Here is a 17,568-nt window from a genome sequence, read left to right as displayed (position 1 = left end):
TACAGGGCAACATGAATAGAATGTGCAACAGCTGGAGGGATCAAAGAAGCAGGACAGCATCCTCGCCTTTACAAAGCCATCATTTCATTTTGCTCTTGACCTGGGCACGTGGCTGAGATAAATCTGGCTGCATATTTTTAAAATGTGATGGTTAGGCGACAGCCAAGGAGCACACGGTAATGACAACATACAAAAGGGACTCATGAATAGCATGATTTAAAACAGCACCACTCAGATAAGCAGCTTTCAAGTTCCTGAGGGTTTGCATTCTTAACTAATCTGAAAATGCACCAATTTTTAAAAAAAATCTTATAAGAGGGGACAGGTGTTGATGGCTGGAGGGTCTGACAAAGAGAATGGGCCAATATTCTTTTTCATAGTATGTTCTTGTCATGATATGAGGGGTCAAGTGCTGAAAAGCCTTCATGTTTTGAATATTAATTTAAGCATTTACTTTATGTGTACACTATGCTCCATAAGCAAAACTGGGATAATTTTGTAATTAATTTTAATTTTTAATTTTAATTATAATTTAATTTTAATTTTTTAATTTTAATTTTTATTTTTTAATTTTTATTTTAATTAATTTTTGCAATTAATTAATTTTGCAATTGGGATAATTTTGCAATCCTAACAGATTGGGACTTAATTTATGAAACTGGGAAATCCTGTGCCTATTGAATGACATTAACTGATGTGGAACCAGAGCTCAGGGCAGAGCACACGTTTTGGACACAGAAGATCCCAAGTACAGTCTCCAACATCTCCAATTTGCAAGAATCTTGGATAGCAAAGCTGGGAGAGACTCTGCCTGCATCTCAGAAAGAGCTGCTGTTAATCAGAGAAACCTCGCACCCTTTGACTGAGAGCCAACTTCTGCATTAAGAGTTTACATTCATAATAATGATATATCAAACTCACCCAAGAAATTTTGTTGGTCTTCTTCAAAACCTATTTTGCTTCCCTTAAGATTCCTCAAATGTTTCACCAAAAGAGTTGAAACATTTGTCCAAGCTGATCAAATGAATGTCCAAGCTTGCCTCAAAATACCACTTGGTGGGTGGCAGCTCTGATTCATAAGATGGATCTTGTAATGAACACCATAAAACGTAAAATGTATATCTGAAATGAGCACTTATGCCGTTTGATGCAAAAGTGTCCCCCGAATATATAATTCTGCAGGAATTAAGTTTCAGACTGAAGATGAGTAAAGCCCAAGAATGACATAATCTGGTCAGAGATGTTTTCATGTATGCAACCATGGGATGGGGTTATTTATAAATTTGTATTCAGCTCCTCACTACATTGAAAGTGTTAACACAAATTAGGAACAAAAAAACAACAAAAATTCCTAAAAGAAGTTTATGGATGAGAAATGCTGTCTCACAACTGGCAATACTGTAATTCATGAACCTTATTACCCATTACAGTGATTAAATGCTTCTGTCTAATAGATGAAAGGATTTGCTCATGTCATAATTTAGGCAAAGGACTGGTTTTATAATGAGGCGAGGATATTTGCTTAACCCATGAATTAGGCAGAGGTGTTGCCAATTTAATGAATTAGGTAGGGTGTGTGCTTAATTTGTAAATTAGGCAGAAGCATTATGGATTTGATGAACATCAACATTCTGCATTTTCCCCTTCAATTAAGGTATTACATAAGTCTGGCATGAACTTCGCAGTGGGACTCCCGAAGTAAGCAAGCATATGACTTTATGCCAATGTAACAGTACATTATCCATAATCTGATCTTGCCCAATGACTTGTGTGTGGGATTTCTAGCCAGCCAATTTAGATATAATGAATTAGTACCATAGCAAGGACAGCTAACTTGATAGGAATATGCAAAATGTTTTGACACTAAATGGGCCATTTAGTTTAAATTGAGCGCAAAACAAAATGGCCTAAATAAAGGGCCTGTTTTGAGCTCGGAACCCTGTTTCGAGTCACAACATTTCAACGTTTTGAGTTCCTTTTGGGGGCCTGTTTTTCCCTTGCTGATTGGCTTCTGACCTCCTTGCTTCTTGGTTGGCTTGTTATCATACAAATCAAGTATTGTCATGGGCAAAATGTGCACCTATTGGCTGGGGGGAAGGAAGAGGGAGCCCAAAGGAGGGACTTTCAAAATGTATTTAAAGGAATTTGGAGGCAGAGAGAGCCCTTATAGTTTTTCTCATGGTAAGAATCTAGACCAGTGGCTCCCAAACCATTGGTCCATCTAGCTCAGTATTGTCTACAGTAAACAGAGCCAGGTCTACAGTAAACAGAGCCAGACTTCTCCCAGGTTACAGGCAGGAGTCTCTCCCTCAACCCTATATCTAGAGATGCCAGGGAGGGAACCTGGAACTTTATGCACACATGCAAGCATGCAAATGCTCTTCCCAGAGCTGCCCCATCCCCCAGGTAGAATATCTTAGAGTGCTGCTCACATGTCTTCCTGCCCGTTTCATCCTGTTCAGACAGCTGAGCTCAGAGCTGAGTTGCCCAGGCCATGACTGCTCTGTCCTCCTGTCTTCTTGTGGCAGGTAGGATGGAAAGAGGGAGGGAAGGTTTGATTTTGTGGTTTTCTCAGCACTGAGTATAATATGCCATGCTATTGCTGCTATAACTGTCTGGTTTGCTGGATCACATACTGACAAAGGCAGGACTTGGGTGCCTACTTTCCTTGAGTTGTGGTTTAGTTTGTTCATGAGATAGTGTTGTGGCAAGAAATGGACAGTGGCAGCTGTGTGTATAATATTTCTTGGTGACTGCTGTGATGAGCTCCATGTCTGGCCTTGAGATTAACTTGTGCTTCACTCACTGCTCTGCTCTGCAATCTGCATTGCAAGGTGTATTCAGTCAAAATGTGGTTGAAGTTGAGCTTATAGCTATGCTTGCTGCTAAGGGTGCTGCTGTAGCAGCTGTTGCAATGCTACAAAGTAATGAGTCATAATTTTGTGCGAGAGAGGAACTTATGCCAATGATGTTACTGCAGTGCAGGCACTGTTGCTGGCGGGGGATTCTAGGTAAGTGATTCTTTTTTGTGCATTTTTGGACTGTGTTTGAAATGTGTGTTCTGTGTTGGGAGGGACAGATTCCCTTTTACTATATGCTTCTGCAGTGTTTTTGGCAGATGCAATTCAAATTGCAATGCATGGGAACATAGGAAACTGCCATATACTGAGTCAGACCACTGGTCTATCTAGCTCAGTATTCTCTTCACAGACTGGCAGTGGCTTCTCCTAGGTAGCAGTCAGGAATCTCTCTCAGCCCTATCTTGGAGAAGCCAGGGAGGGAACTTGAAACCTTCTGCTCTTCCCAGAGCGGCTTCAGGGGATGAAGCCACTCTGGGAAGAGCAGAAGGTTTCAGGTTCCCTCCCTGGCTTCTCCAAGATAGGGCTGAGAGAGATTCCTGACTGCTACCTAGGAGAAGCCACTGCCAGTCTGTGAAGACAATACTGAGCTAGATAGACCAATGGTCTGACTCAGTATATGGCAGTTTCCTATGTTCCTATGTCCTGTGTTCCTATGCACTGCAATTTGAATTGCATCTACCAAAAACACTGCAGAAGCATATAGTAAAAGCAAAATGTGTGTGCACTGTGAGTGCATCTTCTTCCAGCCATAGAAGAAAATGGAGAAACTCAAAATGCCTCATTGTTCCCCATAGGATTTTAAACAAATTTTAACCGTTCCCCCAAACCCACATAGGATCCTATGGGGGTTTGGGGTAAAGGGTAAACATTTCCTAGCATTGCAAATCTACAGGAAAGGTTGGCCAACCCTGTATCATATAATTGAAATGTTAGTAATGAATGTATTGTGTTAATTTGATCAACTTTCCTTTGATCAGCTTCTTCTTCTTTTAAACTGTGGGCATTAATGAGATAACGACTGTATAAAAAATTGTTTACAAAAAGTTATTTTAATGCAAATATTAGGACTGTGCAAGTCAGAAGATTTGGAAGCCCATATTGGAATTCCTGCCCCCGCAACATGAGAACGCAGCCGATCATGAGGCAATTGCTCCAGGTGGTACGGTGGTGGGAGTGGAGTGAGGTACTTTCAATGCTGACTCAGCACTGGCACAAGGAAACCTGGGCAATTGCAGAGCTTCTTGGGAGCATCAGGGTTGGGGCGGGGGGGGTGATGCAGGGGAGGTTGGGAATGAAGGTGGTATGGCTGAGAAGTGCAGGGATGCCTGGAGGCGGTAGTTTATGGTTCCTCCCCACCTATGGGAGAAGCTCTGGGCAAAACTATGGCCCCAGGCATCCCCAACCGTTCTGCCCTTGTTTCTAGCCTCCCCTGTGTCACTACCTTCCCTCCCCCTGGACGTGCCTGAAAAGTTCTGCAGCTACCCCGGTTTCCTTGCACCAGTGCTGGCACAGTGTAGAGACTTGCAAAACCAAATTGTGATATGGCAGGAGTGGATCTGAAGTGGGTTGTTTGTTTCTTTAAGGCATGCATCTTAGACGGCATGGGTATGCCTATGATAACTCTCTGGATTAAAACGAAATCAAATTTTCATGAGGTTTAATTTTTACTGTAAACGTTCCTGTTTCAGGGAGTGCAAACATGTTCACACACACACACACACACACACACACACACACACACACACTCCTCTAGCTTCCACTCTTTTGCACGTTTCATATCTGTTCACAGTCATTGTTTCCCTGCTTGATTGCAGTTTGGAAAATTGAGGAAGGGAAAACACATGCCCATTGCCAAGGAAAGTGTACCAAATCCCCCTTGCACTGGGATGTGGATAGGCTTGGCTCCAAAATTTCAGAAGAAGAAGAAGTAGTTACACTTCAAATGAATTTCAGGGTTTCCCCCATGAAGAGATATCTGAAAATTTTCAAAGAAAGCCAAATGAGTTTCTAGAAGATTAGTGCAATTTTCAGGAGCTTTCTACACATACCTAGATGTGGATCCCATGAAATATATTGCATAGGAACAACTGCTGCATTCAGCTGCACATTTCACAAAGGTGTGCAAAACATTGCTGAAAAAGCAAGGCTCATTCATAAGGAACACATTTTCACACACATCATTTCATTTTGGCTCAGAACTACTTTGACTTCCAGAAATTGGCCAATTGTCTGCTGGATACCTCCCTCTCCTCTTTTGTATCTAATACAAATGCCTATTTCCCCCCTATCTATATCACTTGTGTAATCTAGATGTGTGTGGCTTAATTAAGGTATTAGACCTAGTAGGTGTGGAGGAAAAAATATATTCTTCTTAAATACATGCTTAATGCTAGGTGTGTATATATTTCTAATTTGCCAAGCTGATGAGGCATACTCAGCTTGTCACAGTTCAAAGACATTTCCAGGTTTCACAATTTTAATGTATTGTTCCAACCCACAAGAGTAGATGGATTTAATGCAAACTTAGGTGGCTGTAGCAAGATTCAAAAGCAGGTAATCATAGCTACGCATTAGAGATGTGCAAGCAATTTATTACCTGCCTAGTTCTAATTTGCCCATTTTTACCTCTTGAATAAAACCTCCCCCAATGGAGATGCAGTCAAGTATCCCAGGTAAATACAACCGTGCAGTGCCTTCACTTTACATTTGCAAACTTTCTAGTAGTCTAGCAATGACTCTCCCTTTTCCCTTCAGTCTCCACTAGAAATTTATAAGCAGCCTCTATAGTCAGGCCTGCGGCAACTGGTACAACTTAATCCTTTTTTGAAAAACAAAAAATACTCAAACAAAATAAAATGAAAACAGTGTATGTGTGGGAAGACGCAAAGAGAGAGTGAAGGGATATGTAATTTAGAGTGAAGTTTATTGAGTTTACCTGCATGTAAGCAAGAGGCAGCTACATATCATCATCTTGCAGAACATTTCTAGGCAATGGTGACATTTGAGCTCCCACTTAATGAAAGCTCAGGATGGGCACTTTAATGATTTGAAGAGCTGTATTGAGAGGAAGACACAGAGGTAATGAAACTGGCAAGTTGTCTTCTTTGAGATAGCAAATGATCTGCTCATAAAACCCAGCCTCCTTGACAGGAGAGGAAGGAGCACTTTTCAGAGAGGGGATCACAAAAGCATGCAGCATTCTTCTATAGTGTGTGAGTGAGATTTTTTTTCATTTTCTACCTTTCTTCCAAGGTTCTGCCCTGGTGAAAGCTGAACAGCACAAATTCACCCAGCGAGCTTTGTGACTGATTTGGTTTTTGAACTCAAGCCTCGCAGGTCGTAGTGTGACACTCTAACCCAGGGGTAGGCAACCTTTGGCATGACAGCTGTTGTTGAACTACAATTCCCATCAATTCCAGCCATTATAAATGAATAAAATGTGACTACAACTAAATGTAAAGAAGACTAAACTAATGACAACGGGTACAGTAACCAGCCTCAGAATTGATAATGAAGACATTGAAGTGGTGGATAGCTTCTGCCTTTTAGGATCAACGACCAACAGTAAAGGATCCAGCAGTCAAGAAATACGCCATGGACTAGCACTTGGTAGACTTGCAGTAAAGGCCTTGGAAAGGATATTTAGATACCATGATGTGTCTATACCTACAAAGATCAGAAACATTTGGATAATGGTTTTCTCCGTGACACTCTATGGATGCAAAAGCTGGACTTTGAAGAAGCAAAATAGAAAAAGTATTGACACTTTTGAAATTTGGGTGCTGGAGAAGACTTTTTTGACCATGGACAGCCAGGAAAACAAACAAATGGATCACAGAACAAATCAATCCAGAATTTTCACTCAAGGCAAAATGGCCAGGCTCAAACTATCATACTTCGGACACATTATGTGAAGATCCAGTTCCCTTGAGAAGTCCATAATGTTGGGGAAAGTTGAAGAAAAGAGAAGAAGAGGTGGATGGACTTGATTACGACAGCAATGAATGCACCACTGAGGGACCTTAAAAGCCAAGTTGAAGACAGATCACCCTGGAGAGAATCCATCTTTGTGGTCGCTAAGAGTCAACACCGACTTGACAGCACTTAATCAATCAATCAGTTCAACAACAGCTGGCATGTCAAAGGTTCCTTACCCCAGCTCTAACCACTAAACCACATTGGTGTTTTTGTACTTCTAACACTACGGAAGGAACTATGGCTATATGTCTAGCGCAAGGAGAGAGCAAGAGCAGCTCATGTGTTGTGTGAGATGGTGGCTACCAGCAACCGTCCCTCTTCTCACAGAGGCTATGCAGCATCTTGCAAGGCTCAGATGAGATGCTCCCCATCCAACCATGGCAAGACTCCTTCAAAGGCATGGGGTGAGGTGGCACAAGGTGGGGCCATGGAGGTGGCAACTCCACCACTTCTGCCAAGCCGCTGCTTGATGTAATTGCCTCACCTCTCTTCAGCAGCAAGGAGCCGTTGGGTACAGTATGTATGCTTTGAATGCCGGGGACCCAGTTTCAATCTTTGGCATCTCCAGGTAGGGCTGGAAAAGTAAAGTGTGCCATCAAGTCAATTTCGACTCCTGGAGCCCACAGAGCCCTGTGGTTTTCTTTGGTAGAATACAGGAGGGTTTTACCATTGCCTCCTCCTGCGCAGTATGAGCTGATGCCTTTCAGCATCTTCCTATATTGATGCTGCCCGATATAGGTGTTTTCCAATAGTCTGGGAAACATGCCAGCAGGAATTCGAACCAGCAACCTTCTGCTTGTTAGTCAAGCATTTCCCCGCTGCGCCACTTAAGGTAGCTGGAAAGCCGATCTAAAACTCTGGAGGGCTGCTGCCAGTCAGAGAAGACAATACTGAGCTAGAGGGATCAATGATCCAACCCAGCAGAAGGCAACTTCATATATTCATAGTGTCCAGTGCGTGGAGCCACTTCTAGAACTCACAAACGAGGCATAATGATGAGTGAGCCTTCCCATTTCCTGTCGCTGTCATCTCATCCTCTGAGTTGTACTGCTCTGGAACATGGAAGTTTCCATTAAGTTTTAAGAAGAGGTGAGCAACCTTTGGGAACACTGGCTAATAGTCATGCCATGTCATTGCTCCTTTTATAGGTGTGCACATGACTAATATGCGGGCATGTGGCATCCTGTCTTGTTGAAAGCAGTTATCTGGCCTTATACAAGAAGCTACATGGAAGCTTATTTTATCCTTTCACTGTGAAACTGTTCTCTGCCTGGCAGTTCTCATGGAGAAACAAACAAAAAATATGAGTCACCATAAAAAACTAATGTTTTTGCACATATTAGCCACAAAAAGTAGTAATGCTTCATGTCTGCTGGGAAAGTACAGTAAAAATTGGAATGAGAGACAATGATGGGGAGGGGGGTGTTTCTGAAAAGAAAAGAAAGTTCTTGAAAATAGGTAGTTAATGGCTTTTTAAAAAATAGAGATAGAAGCATTCAATCTTCAATACAGTAAGAACAAGCCCAATATTCAGTATCAACACATCTGAACACTTATAGATATTCATTCCACAGCAGGTTTCTTAATAAGCTGTCCAAAGGGAAAGCTAAAAAGGGAATGGGGATGGGAAGGAAGTATTTTGAATACAATGCAAACATTGCAAAGCAACACTTCTGTGAGTGTTTGGTGGTGGTAGAAAACTAGTAGGAACCTGGATGTGGAAAATAAAAGGGGTGGGTGGGATGAGAAGTACTCAAGAGACCAAAGCAAAACACACACAGCCAAGGGAGATAAGTGGGCTCTTCCACATGAATAGAATCTTCTTCTCTTCTAATGGTCCATCGGGGGGGGGGGACCCAATTTCAAATAGCTTTCAGGGTGAATCATGGTTCAGGAGGTTTGTGTGTAAAATACCAGAAAGGGAAAGCATCGACATTAGGGAAAGAAGGTTATTTTTTGTAGCAGACACAAGTGCTTCTGCACCAGGACTGTACTATTTGTCAGGTGAGCTTTCCTGTTACTTTGTTTTTCTTACATACAGTTTTAAAATATAATGTTTATTTATTTAGAGGACCAGCTGAAAGAATGAACTTCAACATGATTGTCAGATCCTTTTTGCCCTTTTAAGCAATATGCATACCCCTCCCACATTTTTACCCCTGGGAAAATAGATCCTACCACAGTGAAGCTGTTCACTGGGATTTTGTGATCAGAAAATCAAAAAAGAATCAAGTTTACTACAATGTGGATCTGATTATTTAAGTTTAAATCAGAGAAGATTTGTTCTTTTGATCAACTATATCCTAGAAAATTATAATAATCAAGGTCTATTATTACCTTATTTAAAACATATACACTAACAGCAAACTAGGGTTTTGTTTTTTTAAATTGAAAGCAAACAGGGTCACCCACAGAGAAAGAAATCAGTTCTATATATCTGGGGTATTTCCTAGATACTGTAATGATTGTATAAGCAATACCACCAACCAACAAGTGGTGCTGTTCCATGATGTTACTGTTAGTTAAAGTTCTGTATCTTGTCTTGCTTTTAGTTTTGTTAAACATTTCCCTCCAAGCAGAGGTGCACTAATCACCGGACCTTGGGGAACCGGTCAGGTCCTCCAAGGTCCGGGGGGGCTCCAAATGGCCAGGTGGCCTCAGCAGCCACCTCATGCCCACCCCGCCAAACTTCTGTTTTTTTGAGGCACCTGCAGTGGGGGTGGGGAGCGAAGCAGTCCTTCTCCCTTCTCCCCCCTTCCCCGGCAGCAGAGAGACCAGAGGGATGCTGGCCACATCCGTTCCGGCCAGTGTCTTTAACAAAGTGTGAGGCATGCCTGCGCAGTTTAGAGATCATTGCAAGTGAGCTCCCTCTTTTCTCTCCGCAGCCAGGGGAGGGGGGAAGGGAGAATGACTTCTTCACTCCCCCGCCAGGCACCCGTCAGCCACGGTAAGGGGAAAAAAGTTTTTTTAAAAAAAACCAAAAAAGGCAGGGCAGGCCCCATAAAGGAGGTTTCAGGGGCCCTCACGTGTGTGGGGGGGTCACCGCTGGGGGATCTGGGCAGTCTGGATGCTCAAATAATCTTGATGCGCCCCTGCCTCCAAGAGCAGATTTGTTCTGATGATCTGGCTTGTGTGTTACCGGAAGGTCCTAATAAAGTTTGGTCTTTCAAGCAAGTATTATCATACACAGAGAAGTCTCCTCTGTTGCCCCTGGACTCCAGAAGAAGAGGTGATGGTGCGCCAGGGCCAAACCCCAACATTAGAGGCAACTGTTCATCTGGCTACTCACACCCTGTTCCTAATGGGCCAACTCAGGAGGAGGGGGAGGCCATCCAGGCATCTGCTTTGGATCAGGGCCAGCCTGAGCTACATGAAAGGCTGAGACTTCTCCATAAGCCCTCCATATGAAGCCAGCCTTCTTTGAGCTCTGCCTCCAGCTAACTTGCTAGACCCAGGCTCATGCCCAAGGCTCCTGTACATTTAAATTACTTCTCCCTACCCCCACCAGTTTATGAAACAGACAAGACTTCAGCTTTGCTTTTCCAGACAGGCAATATTGCATGCCTGTAGCAAGTCAATCAAAATGTTGCTGTTAAAGTCAATGGCTAGTTTGTTTTAGATACATGAGTGAATGGACTTCATCTCCCTGCAATGACTCCTGCAACACCTGTGCCAAACATTCAAATCCCAGCTGTGGATTTAAATTCAATCTCGTTTTCTTTTCCATTCCCCTGCCAGAGGAGTCATTCTTCACTGAGCTGCTTGATCCATGACAAGATTGCGGACTAGGAGTCTAAGAACTCTAAAAACAGTGACTCTATGGATCTGTACTTATATGCACACTTCTTTTTATTTCTCTCTGTCCAGCATTATGCTGTCACAACTAACAGATATTTATAGAAACTGAGCATCTTTTTAAATAAAAAAAGATAATCTACCAAAATTTAATTTCATATATTTAACACAGTAGAAGAATTAACCAGTTACATTTTGTTTTTATGCTGTTCTCATTAGGGTGGTTCACACAATCATCAAAATCAGCTTAAAAGCTTAGTACCATGTAGTAGTGGCAGCCTAACCCAATAAGCCTCTGGTTCTGCCAGGGCTGAGCTGTGGGCAAGGTTCTCAAAGAGATATAGGGTAAGAGGTCAAAGTATTGGGAAGGCCTGGGAGACAACTGGGAACTGAGGGGCAGACAAGCAAAAAGAAGACAGAGAGCCGGGTCTCACGATCAGTGAGATGCACTTTGTGAAGGTAAGAGGGGAGAGCGGGCTAAGCCCGTTCTCCCCACAGACGAGCAGGGCGGGAGCCCTGGGTGGCTGGATCAGCCGCCCACACGACTGCCAGCTCTGTGACGGAGCTGGCAGGGGCTGGGAGGATTGGGGGCCGCAGCCAAGCCCGGTGGTTCACATGATGGGAGAAAATCGGGCTAGCCTCTGCTAGCCTGATTTTCTCCCATCGTGTGAATAGCCTCAGAGTCAGAATCAAAACCAGGGGCCAGGAGCCAGGTAGGCTAACCAGAATCACACAGCAAACTGTAGGCCAGGTGGAGCTGAGGGTCAAACCAGAAGACAGTAAGTTGGAGCTCAGAAACAAAGCCAGAGGTCAGAGAAGCCAAGGAGTCAAGCCAGGGGGAACAGAAACAGTACACAAAGGGACCTTGTTACTGAGACAAGCCTTAATCCAGACAGGAAGCCCTTCCCGCTCTGGCAGGATCCAATGGCTAGCCTGGTCGAGTGGCGCCGTTTAAGGCCAAGCGCTGTATATTTTGGCAAGACTGTTACAGTTCAGCCGTCTGCCACTCAGGTCACCTGTACATAGGGCTCTCAGCCTCAAGCCAGGCAGTTCCTGACAGCTTCACATCTTACCTCAAATTCACAGTGATCCTCATAACAACTCTGGAAGGTAGGCCACTACTGGAATCTCTATTCTGAATATGGAAGAAGTCCTGATGCTGAAAGAGCAAGTCGAGTGTCTGCACAGTGACTTGACAGCAGGATGAGATTCACTACTACATACTTCTTGGTGGGCCACTTTACCATTATGGAGCATTCTTGAGCCTCCTCCTCTACCTTTCAACTACACTTACATACTCAGCCAGGTCTTGTTGGGAGTATGCCACATGCAAGTGTGGTCCTCCACCCTCTCCTCATTCCTCAGGTTCAGTCCTTCATTCCAGAAAGCCATGTCCCAAGGCCATTGAGACAAATGAGGTCTAACTGTACTACACTACATATTTCTTTTTCTTTTCTTTTCAAAATAGTTCAAGTTTTGTAAGGAAGAATTGCTGGCACCATCATAACAAGCTTATTTCAGGATTCTTGGCTCAGTTTGAATTCCCACTGATTTCTTTAGAAGCTTGACTTAACCAGGTCTGGAGGATTGGGCATAAATTCTCATTCATCCCACTAATAAAGGAAAAGCTGACCCAGTAAAGCTAGCAGCCCATCTGCTTTGCCGCCTAATCCCAAGGACTTGGAGGTAACCATGCCAACTGTTCACCACGGATGCTGCCAAGTTAGCCAAACCCTTTAGAGATCTCTGTGGTATACCTATATTGTTGAATCAAAGCAAATTAAGCGACAGGACTGCAATGGTATTTGGTATTCTAGTTGAACCCGCACAATTTACCACATCAGGAAATGGTACCATATATTCAGTCATGCTGAAAAAGATGGTCTGTTTGTTCTGCTCCCATGATCATCTGAGCTAAAGTGAAATACAATATGATTTTTATAAAATACTGCATGCTTTTAAGCTCTGAAGACCATGTGGTCAAGTTAAATTTTAGTCTTATGAATTTTGCCTCTATGTGTTCAGACACCATCCAATGCCTGAAGGCCCACCAGTTGCAGCTTTAACTAACATGCAGTTGTTCCGTGCTTTGGTAGGCTTTTTAGGAGGGACTTTCAGATATTCATCTTTGTTCCTTCTTCCAAGAGATGGCTCAAGGCACTGTCATGTCAGAAGAAATGAATATGGTGCCCCCAGTGGTAAAAATACAATAAACTAAAGAATGGACAAATTCCTTTCGTTTAATTGTATCTGCCATCTGACCCTACTTCGCAATTAGTGCCAACTGTGCTCCCTCATCACTTTTTTATTCTTATTCTCCAAGCACAATGGGAGATGCACTGTTGCCTCCCCCTCTAATTTACCTGCCTCCTTTCCTCTTAATATATTATGTAGTTTTAATTATATTTTGCTGTATTATACAGGCTAACTACATTTTTGTTATTTTATGCAAAGCATCTCTAATACATGCGAACTACAGGGGTACACTATATAGATATTGTTTGGTAGGATGACATTCTCAAATGGAGAATCATGATCCACCAGCTGATCCATGGCTTCATAGTCATAAGAACATAAGAACAGCCCTGCTGGTTCAGGCCCAAGGCCCATCTAGTCCAGCATCCTTATTCGCACAGTGGCTATCCAGATGCTGCTGGAAGCCACAGGCAGAAGCTGAGGGCATGCCCTCTCTCCTGCTGTTACTCCCCTGCAACTGGTACTCAGAGGCATCCTGCCTTTGAGACCGTTGATAGACCTCTTCTCCATGGTTATCCAAACCTGTCATGGCTCAGACTTCTGAGTCAGAAGAGTCAGAGGAGGAACAGGAGAACTTGGTTGGGAGTGCAGGCTCAGAGGCACAGCAGCAGGATTTGGCTAGGAGAACAGACTCTGGAGCTGGGCTGGAATGAGAGCATACAGAGGAGTCTGGGCAACTGACAGACATGAGGGATGTAGAGGCTGATCAGGAGGAAGCTGAACTTTCACCTGTGTTAAGAAAGCATCTCAAGAGAAAGGCTCAGTGGGAGACACGCAGGTGCTAGATATCACAGGAGAGGAAATAGAAGTGCTGAGTCAGGAAAGCCTGATTGGCTGCCAGTTATCTTGAGCCCTATATTAAGCACACTGTTATTGGCACAGATTGCTGTTAGCAACTTTTGCTTACCACAGACTGTGTTCATACTTAGCATTCATGTTCCAGCCTGCCCTTGTTCTGTTCATTCCTTGCTCTGATGTTTTTTTCAGTTATTACTCAGTTATCGTAGAGGGGGGTACCTAGTTTAGTTCAAGGTACTTTATTTTGTTTACTACTATTTTTCTTTGGGAGTTTTTTTCGCTTTCATTCGTGCAGCTTTGCTGCTACTCTTATTTCCAGGCTCTCTGTTTAACTCACAGAAGTAGAGCTGAAAGCATTATAAATTCTGTCGGGTTAGCCGAGCCAAAAGATTTACAACAAAACCCTTCTTAAAGCCACCCAGGTTGTTGGCTGTCACCACATCTTGTGGCAGAGAATTCCACAAGTGGATCATGAGTTGTGTGATAACAGGTACTTCCGGGTAAAGAGGGGACAGGGTACCAGTCAAAGTACCAGTCAAATCATTATTGTAAGTGACCACATAATACATAGGACTAAACTGGAAATTTATTTAGTTAATTAGATGGGAATTCTACTGGAAAGCACTACTGGGAATATACATTAAATAAATGAAGTATCCATAAAAGCCAGTTCTCAACATTCTGTCACATCTTTTCATGACCAGGATACAGAACCCAGGATGGGCCATGAAGACAGGAAGAGGTTTGAATCTTAATAGTTGGAGTCACCAGGGAATCTCAGTCATTCACTTCTGTGGGAAATTTAAATTGCTGCATTTGAGAATACTGAGGTGATAAGACCAAAATCTATCCTCCATCTAGTGGACTTGCCTTCATTGGCAGCAATCCCAGAGAAAGACACAGTGTGTCTCTGTGCAGAGTAAGGATGTGCACGAACCCATTCAGAGGCCCTTAGGGCCTCCGAACTGGTTTGAACAGTTCAAAGTCAGACTTTAAGAGCTGGGGAGGGTGCACTTACCCCTCCCCCTCCGCTACCCCCCCCCCCCCGCCAGCGCTCCATTATCAAAAGCTATTTCGGGGTGGGAGCATACCTCCCTGCTGCCCTGTCTCCTCTTTGCCCAGAAGTACCAGGAAGTACCTGGCACGCATGCATGCAAGAACAGCACATGCACACGCACACGTGCCTGGTACTTCCTGGTACTTCCAGACAAAGAGGGAACGGAGCTGCAGGGAGGTATGCCTCCACCCCAAAGTAGCCTTTGATAATGGAGAGCTGGCGGGGGGGGGGAGCGGAGGGGGAGGGGTAAGTGCATCCTCAACTGCCCTTAAAGTCCAACCCCCACCCCGCCTTCAAACCTCCCCCACCCAGTTCTGTGCACATCCCTAGTGCAGAGTAAACAGAGGCACACAACACACTTCTTAAGAGTCCTTTACTAAAAGCCTTTGGACCTGTTTACTTTACTCACTCACACTCTTGAGTAAGTGTTCAGACAAGAAAATTTAGCTACTGTAACCTTTCTTGGAAACTGAAATCCAGGAGACAATGAAGCCCAAATAAGCAAATCAATTGCTGCTGTTTCACTTCAGAAATGCACCAACTAAATCTTTAGTTAGAATTTTCGGATAGAATTTGCATGTGGAAATTAATGAGGGAATTCTGATAATACCAAGAATATGAAGGGGAAAGGAGCCCAGAGAAAGAAAGAGGGGAAAGGAAGTTGTTAGGCACAGAACCTATTAATAACACCTACACCAAAACAGTCCAGCCTAACATCAAAGCTCTGAATCCCATGTGACCAGAAACAAAACAAGTCTGATTACGACAAACTCTGAGGATATGAGATACTGGTACATTATTAAATGTAAGCAGGTCTGAAGCTTGGCTACTAGTGCCCGTATATAAGAGTGTCTGCTAACCCCATGGAAGCCATTCTGAGCTTTCCAAAGGAACATCAGGATACAAGGCAAGTTAGTCTTGGTTGAGTAACCCAGGACTGCTCTATTTGTTGCCTGTGAAAACAAAATATTGTTTTCAAGAGGTGAAAATAATATGACTGTTCTTTCATTATGATCAACACTAGATTCTGGAGAGTCACGGAAATATTTTTCACCTTTTCTTCATTTTCTTGAAACACATATACTTATGAACTGCTACAACATGCACTAGTATTCTGACTGACTGCACTATTTAGCAGGTGAGTCTTTTATTTATTTATATTTATTTATTTTATTTTTATACTTATATCCTGCTTTTTCTCTGAAAACATGGTTTTCAGGTACATGGTTATGTTTATCCTCACAACAACCCTGTGAGGTAGGTTAGGCTGAGAGATACATGATTAGCCCAGAGTCACCCAATGAGTTTCACGGATGAATGGGGATTTGAACTCGGGTCTTCCCAGTCCGAGTCCAACATTCTAACCACTATGCTATGCTGACTCTTTTAACAGCTTGGAAACAAAATGATGGATGGGAAAAGCATAATTTGCTTAACTTCTATATACTCAACCATTGTTGGAGGGAAAGGGCCAGTAATTTTTTTTTTTAAATTATACCCTAAAGTACAGTGTGATCTTGGGCCACTCAGAGTGGTCTGTGGCCATTACAGGCTTCTAACTTTCAGCATTTTCTTACCTGAGGCTTAAATTTACTGCAAGCCTCTCTCAAGCTATTTCTGTAATTGTCAGTGCAAAACAAGAGTAAGAGAAAGAGACACTGGTAATATGAATGGGCATTCAGGCCGACCAATGTAGGTTTTACATTCGTGTTACAAACCAAATTAAAGCAAAAAACGCTTCAGCGCTCATGATTGAAAATGCCCACTGTGCAGCTATTATCACCTCACACCCCCGCCACCACACACTTCCCCTACTTTAATTCTATTTTTAAAACAAAATGAACATAAGCTTGCTATTTTTTCCCCAACACAGGCATGAGAGGGTGACATATCATCACACATTTCTTGATAGCTAGATTAAAATGCTTTCTTGCCAATGCTGGCCCAACTTTTAGGATCTCTCTCTCTCCCTCTCCCTCTCTCCCTCTCATTAAATCTCTTTATGGCGTTCCATTGCAAATGATTGTAACCCCTACAGATCACAGTAATGTCCAACTGTAGTATAAAAATTATTTTCCATCGCAGCAAAACCTGTTATTTGCACACAGAAAAAGCCTTTTGCATTAAGCACCAGTACAGAAAACATATCTTGGTGAAAGAAGGAACCAGCACTTACGATTCATCTGTAACATCCCAGAGAATAGCACTAAAAAGGGTAGGAGGCTGCAGGGAAGTCAGCAAATTGACAGTATTTGCCGTTGCCCACAGGAGGCCCACAGTAGTCAGACATGCAGGGGGAGTGGGCAAAGAGAAAGATATAAAAAGGCTTTCATACATTTTTCCCTATAAGACAAGAGACAACTGCACGCACCATCTCAACTTCTCTTTGTCTCTCTTCTCTGCATGCCTAGCACTCCCTGCCTAGTTTTAACCTCAGAAAACAGATCCATCTTGTCCCAACTGTTAAATGCACTGAGGCCTCCCTTCAGCCGTCTCTTCTTCAAAATTGCAAAGTGCTTTAACTCCTCTAGATTAGAAAACAGTAGAGTGGAAAATTGAAGGAGATTGCTTTCCATAGACTCTCTGTTTACAGAGGTAGCCTGTAACAAGACAGCTATGACTAGCCTTGCCTGTGGCAAGTGCCAAGCAAGGAGTGAGAGAAGAACTCCTGCTTACCCATCCACACATCAGTAGAAAACAAGCCATGTCTGAAACAGCTCTCTCTCTCTCACTAGATAGATAGAAAGATACACACACACACATACACACACACTTTCACTACCTGCCTTTACAACTTGCTTTCAGAATCAACAATGAAAACAG

The 17,568-nt window shown here is 43.1% G+C and overlaps 1 protein-coding gene across 8 annotated transcripts in view; it reads right to left on the bottom strand.

Moving 5' to 3' along the window:
- The window catches only part of PCDH9 (protocadherin 9), a 1,118,779-nt gene that overhangs the window by 855,329 nt on the left and 245,882 nt on the right, over positions 1–17,568 (bottom strand). The window contains exon 3 of one of the 8 annotated variants that reach the window (XM_053310840.1): positions 2,433–2,515. The exons of the other annotated variants lie outside the window; for them this stretch is intronic. Coding sequence (XP_053166815.1) covers positions 2,459–2,515 — 57 coding nt within the window. The 3' untranslated portion in view covers positions 2,433–2,458. The remainder of the gene's footprint in view (positions 1–2,432; positions 2,516–17,568) is intronic. 8 annotated transcript variants of the gene reach the window in all.

The sequence above is a fragment of the Hemicordylus capensis genome, chromosome 3 (genome assembly GCF_027244095.1).
Source record: "Hemicordylus capensis ecotype Gifberg chromosome 3, rHemCap1.1.pri, whole genome shotgun sequence".
Classification (NCBI taxonomy): Eukaryota; Metazoa; Chordata; class Lepidosauria; order Squamata; family Cordylidae; genus Hemicordylus; species Hemicordylus capensis.
The sequence above is the reverse complement of the archived record's forward strand: the minus strand, read 5'-3'. Positions and strand labels throughout refer to the sequence as shown.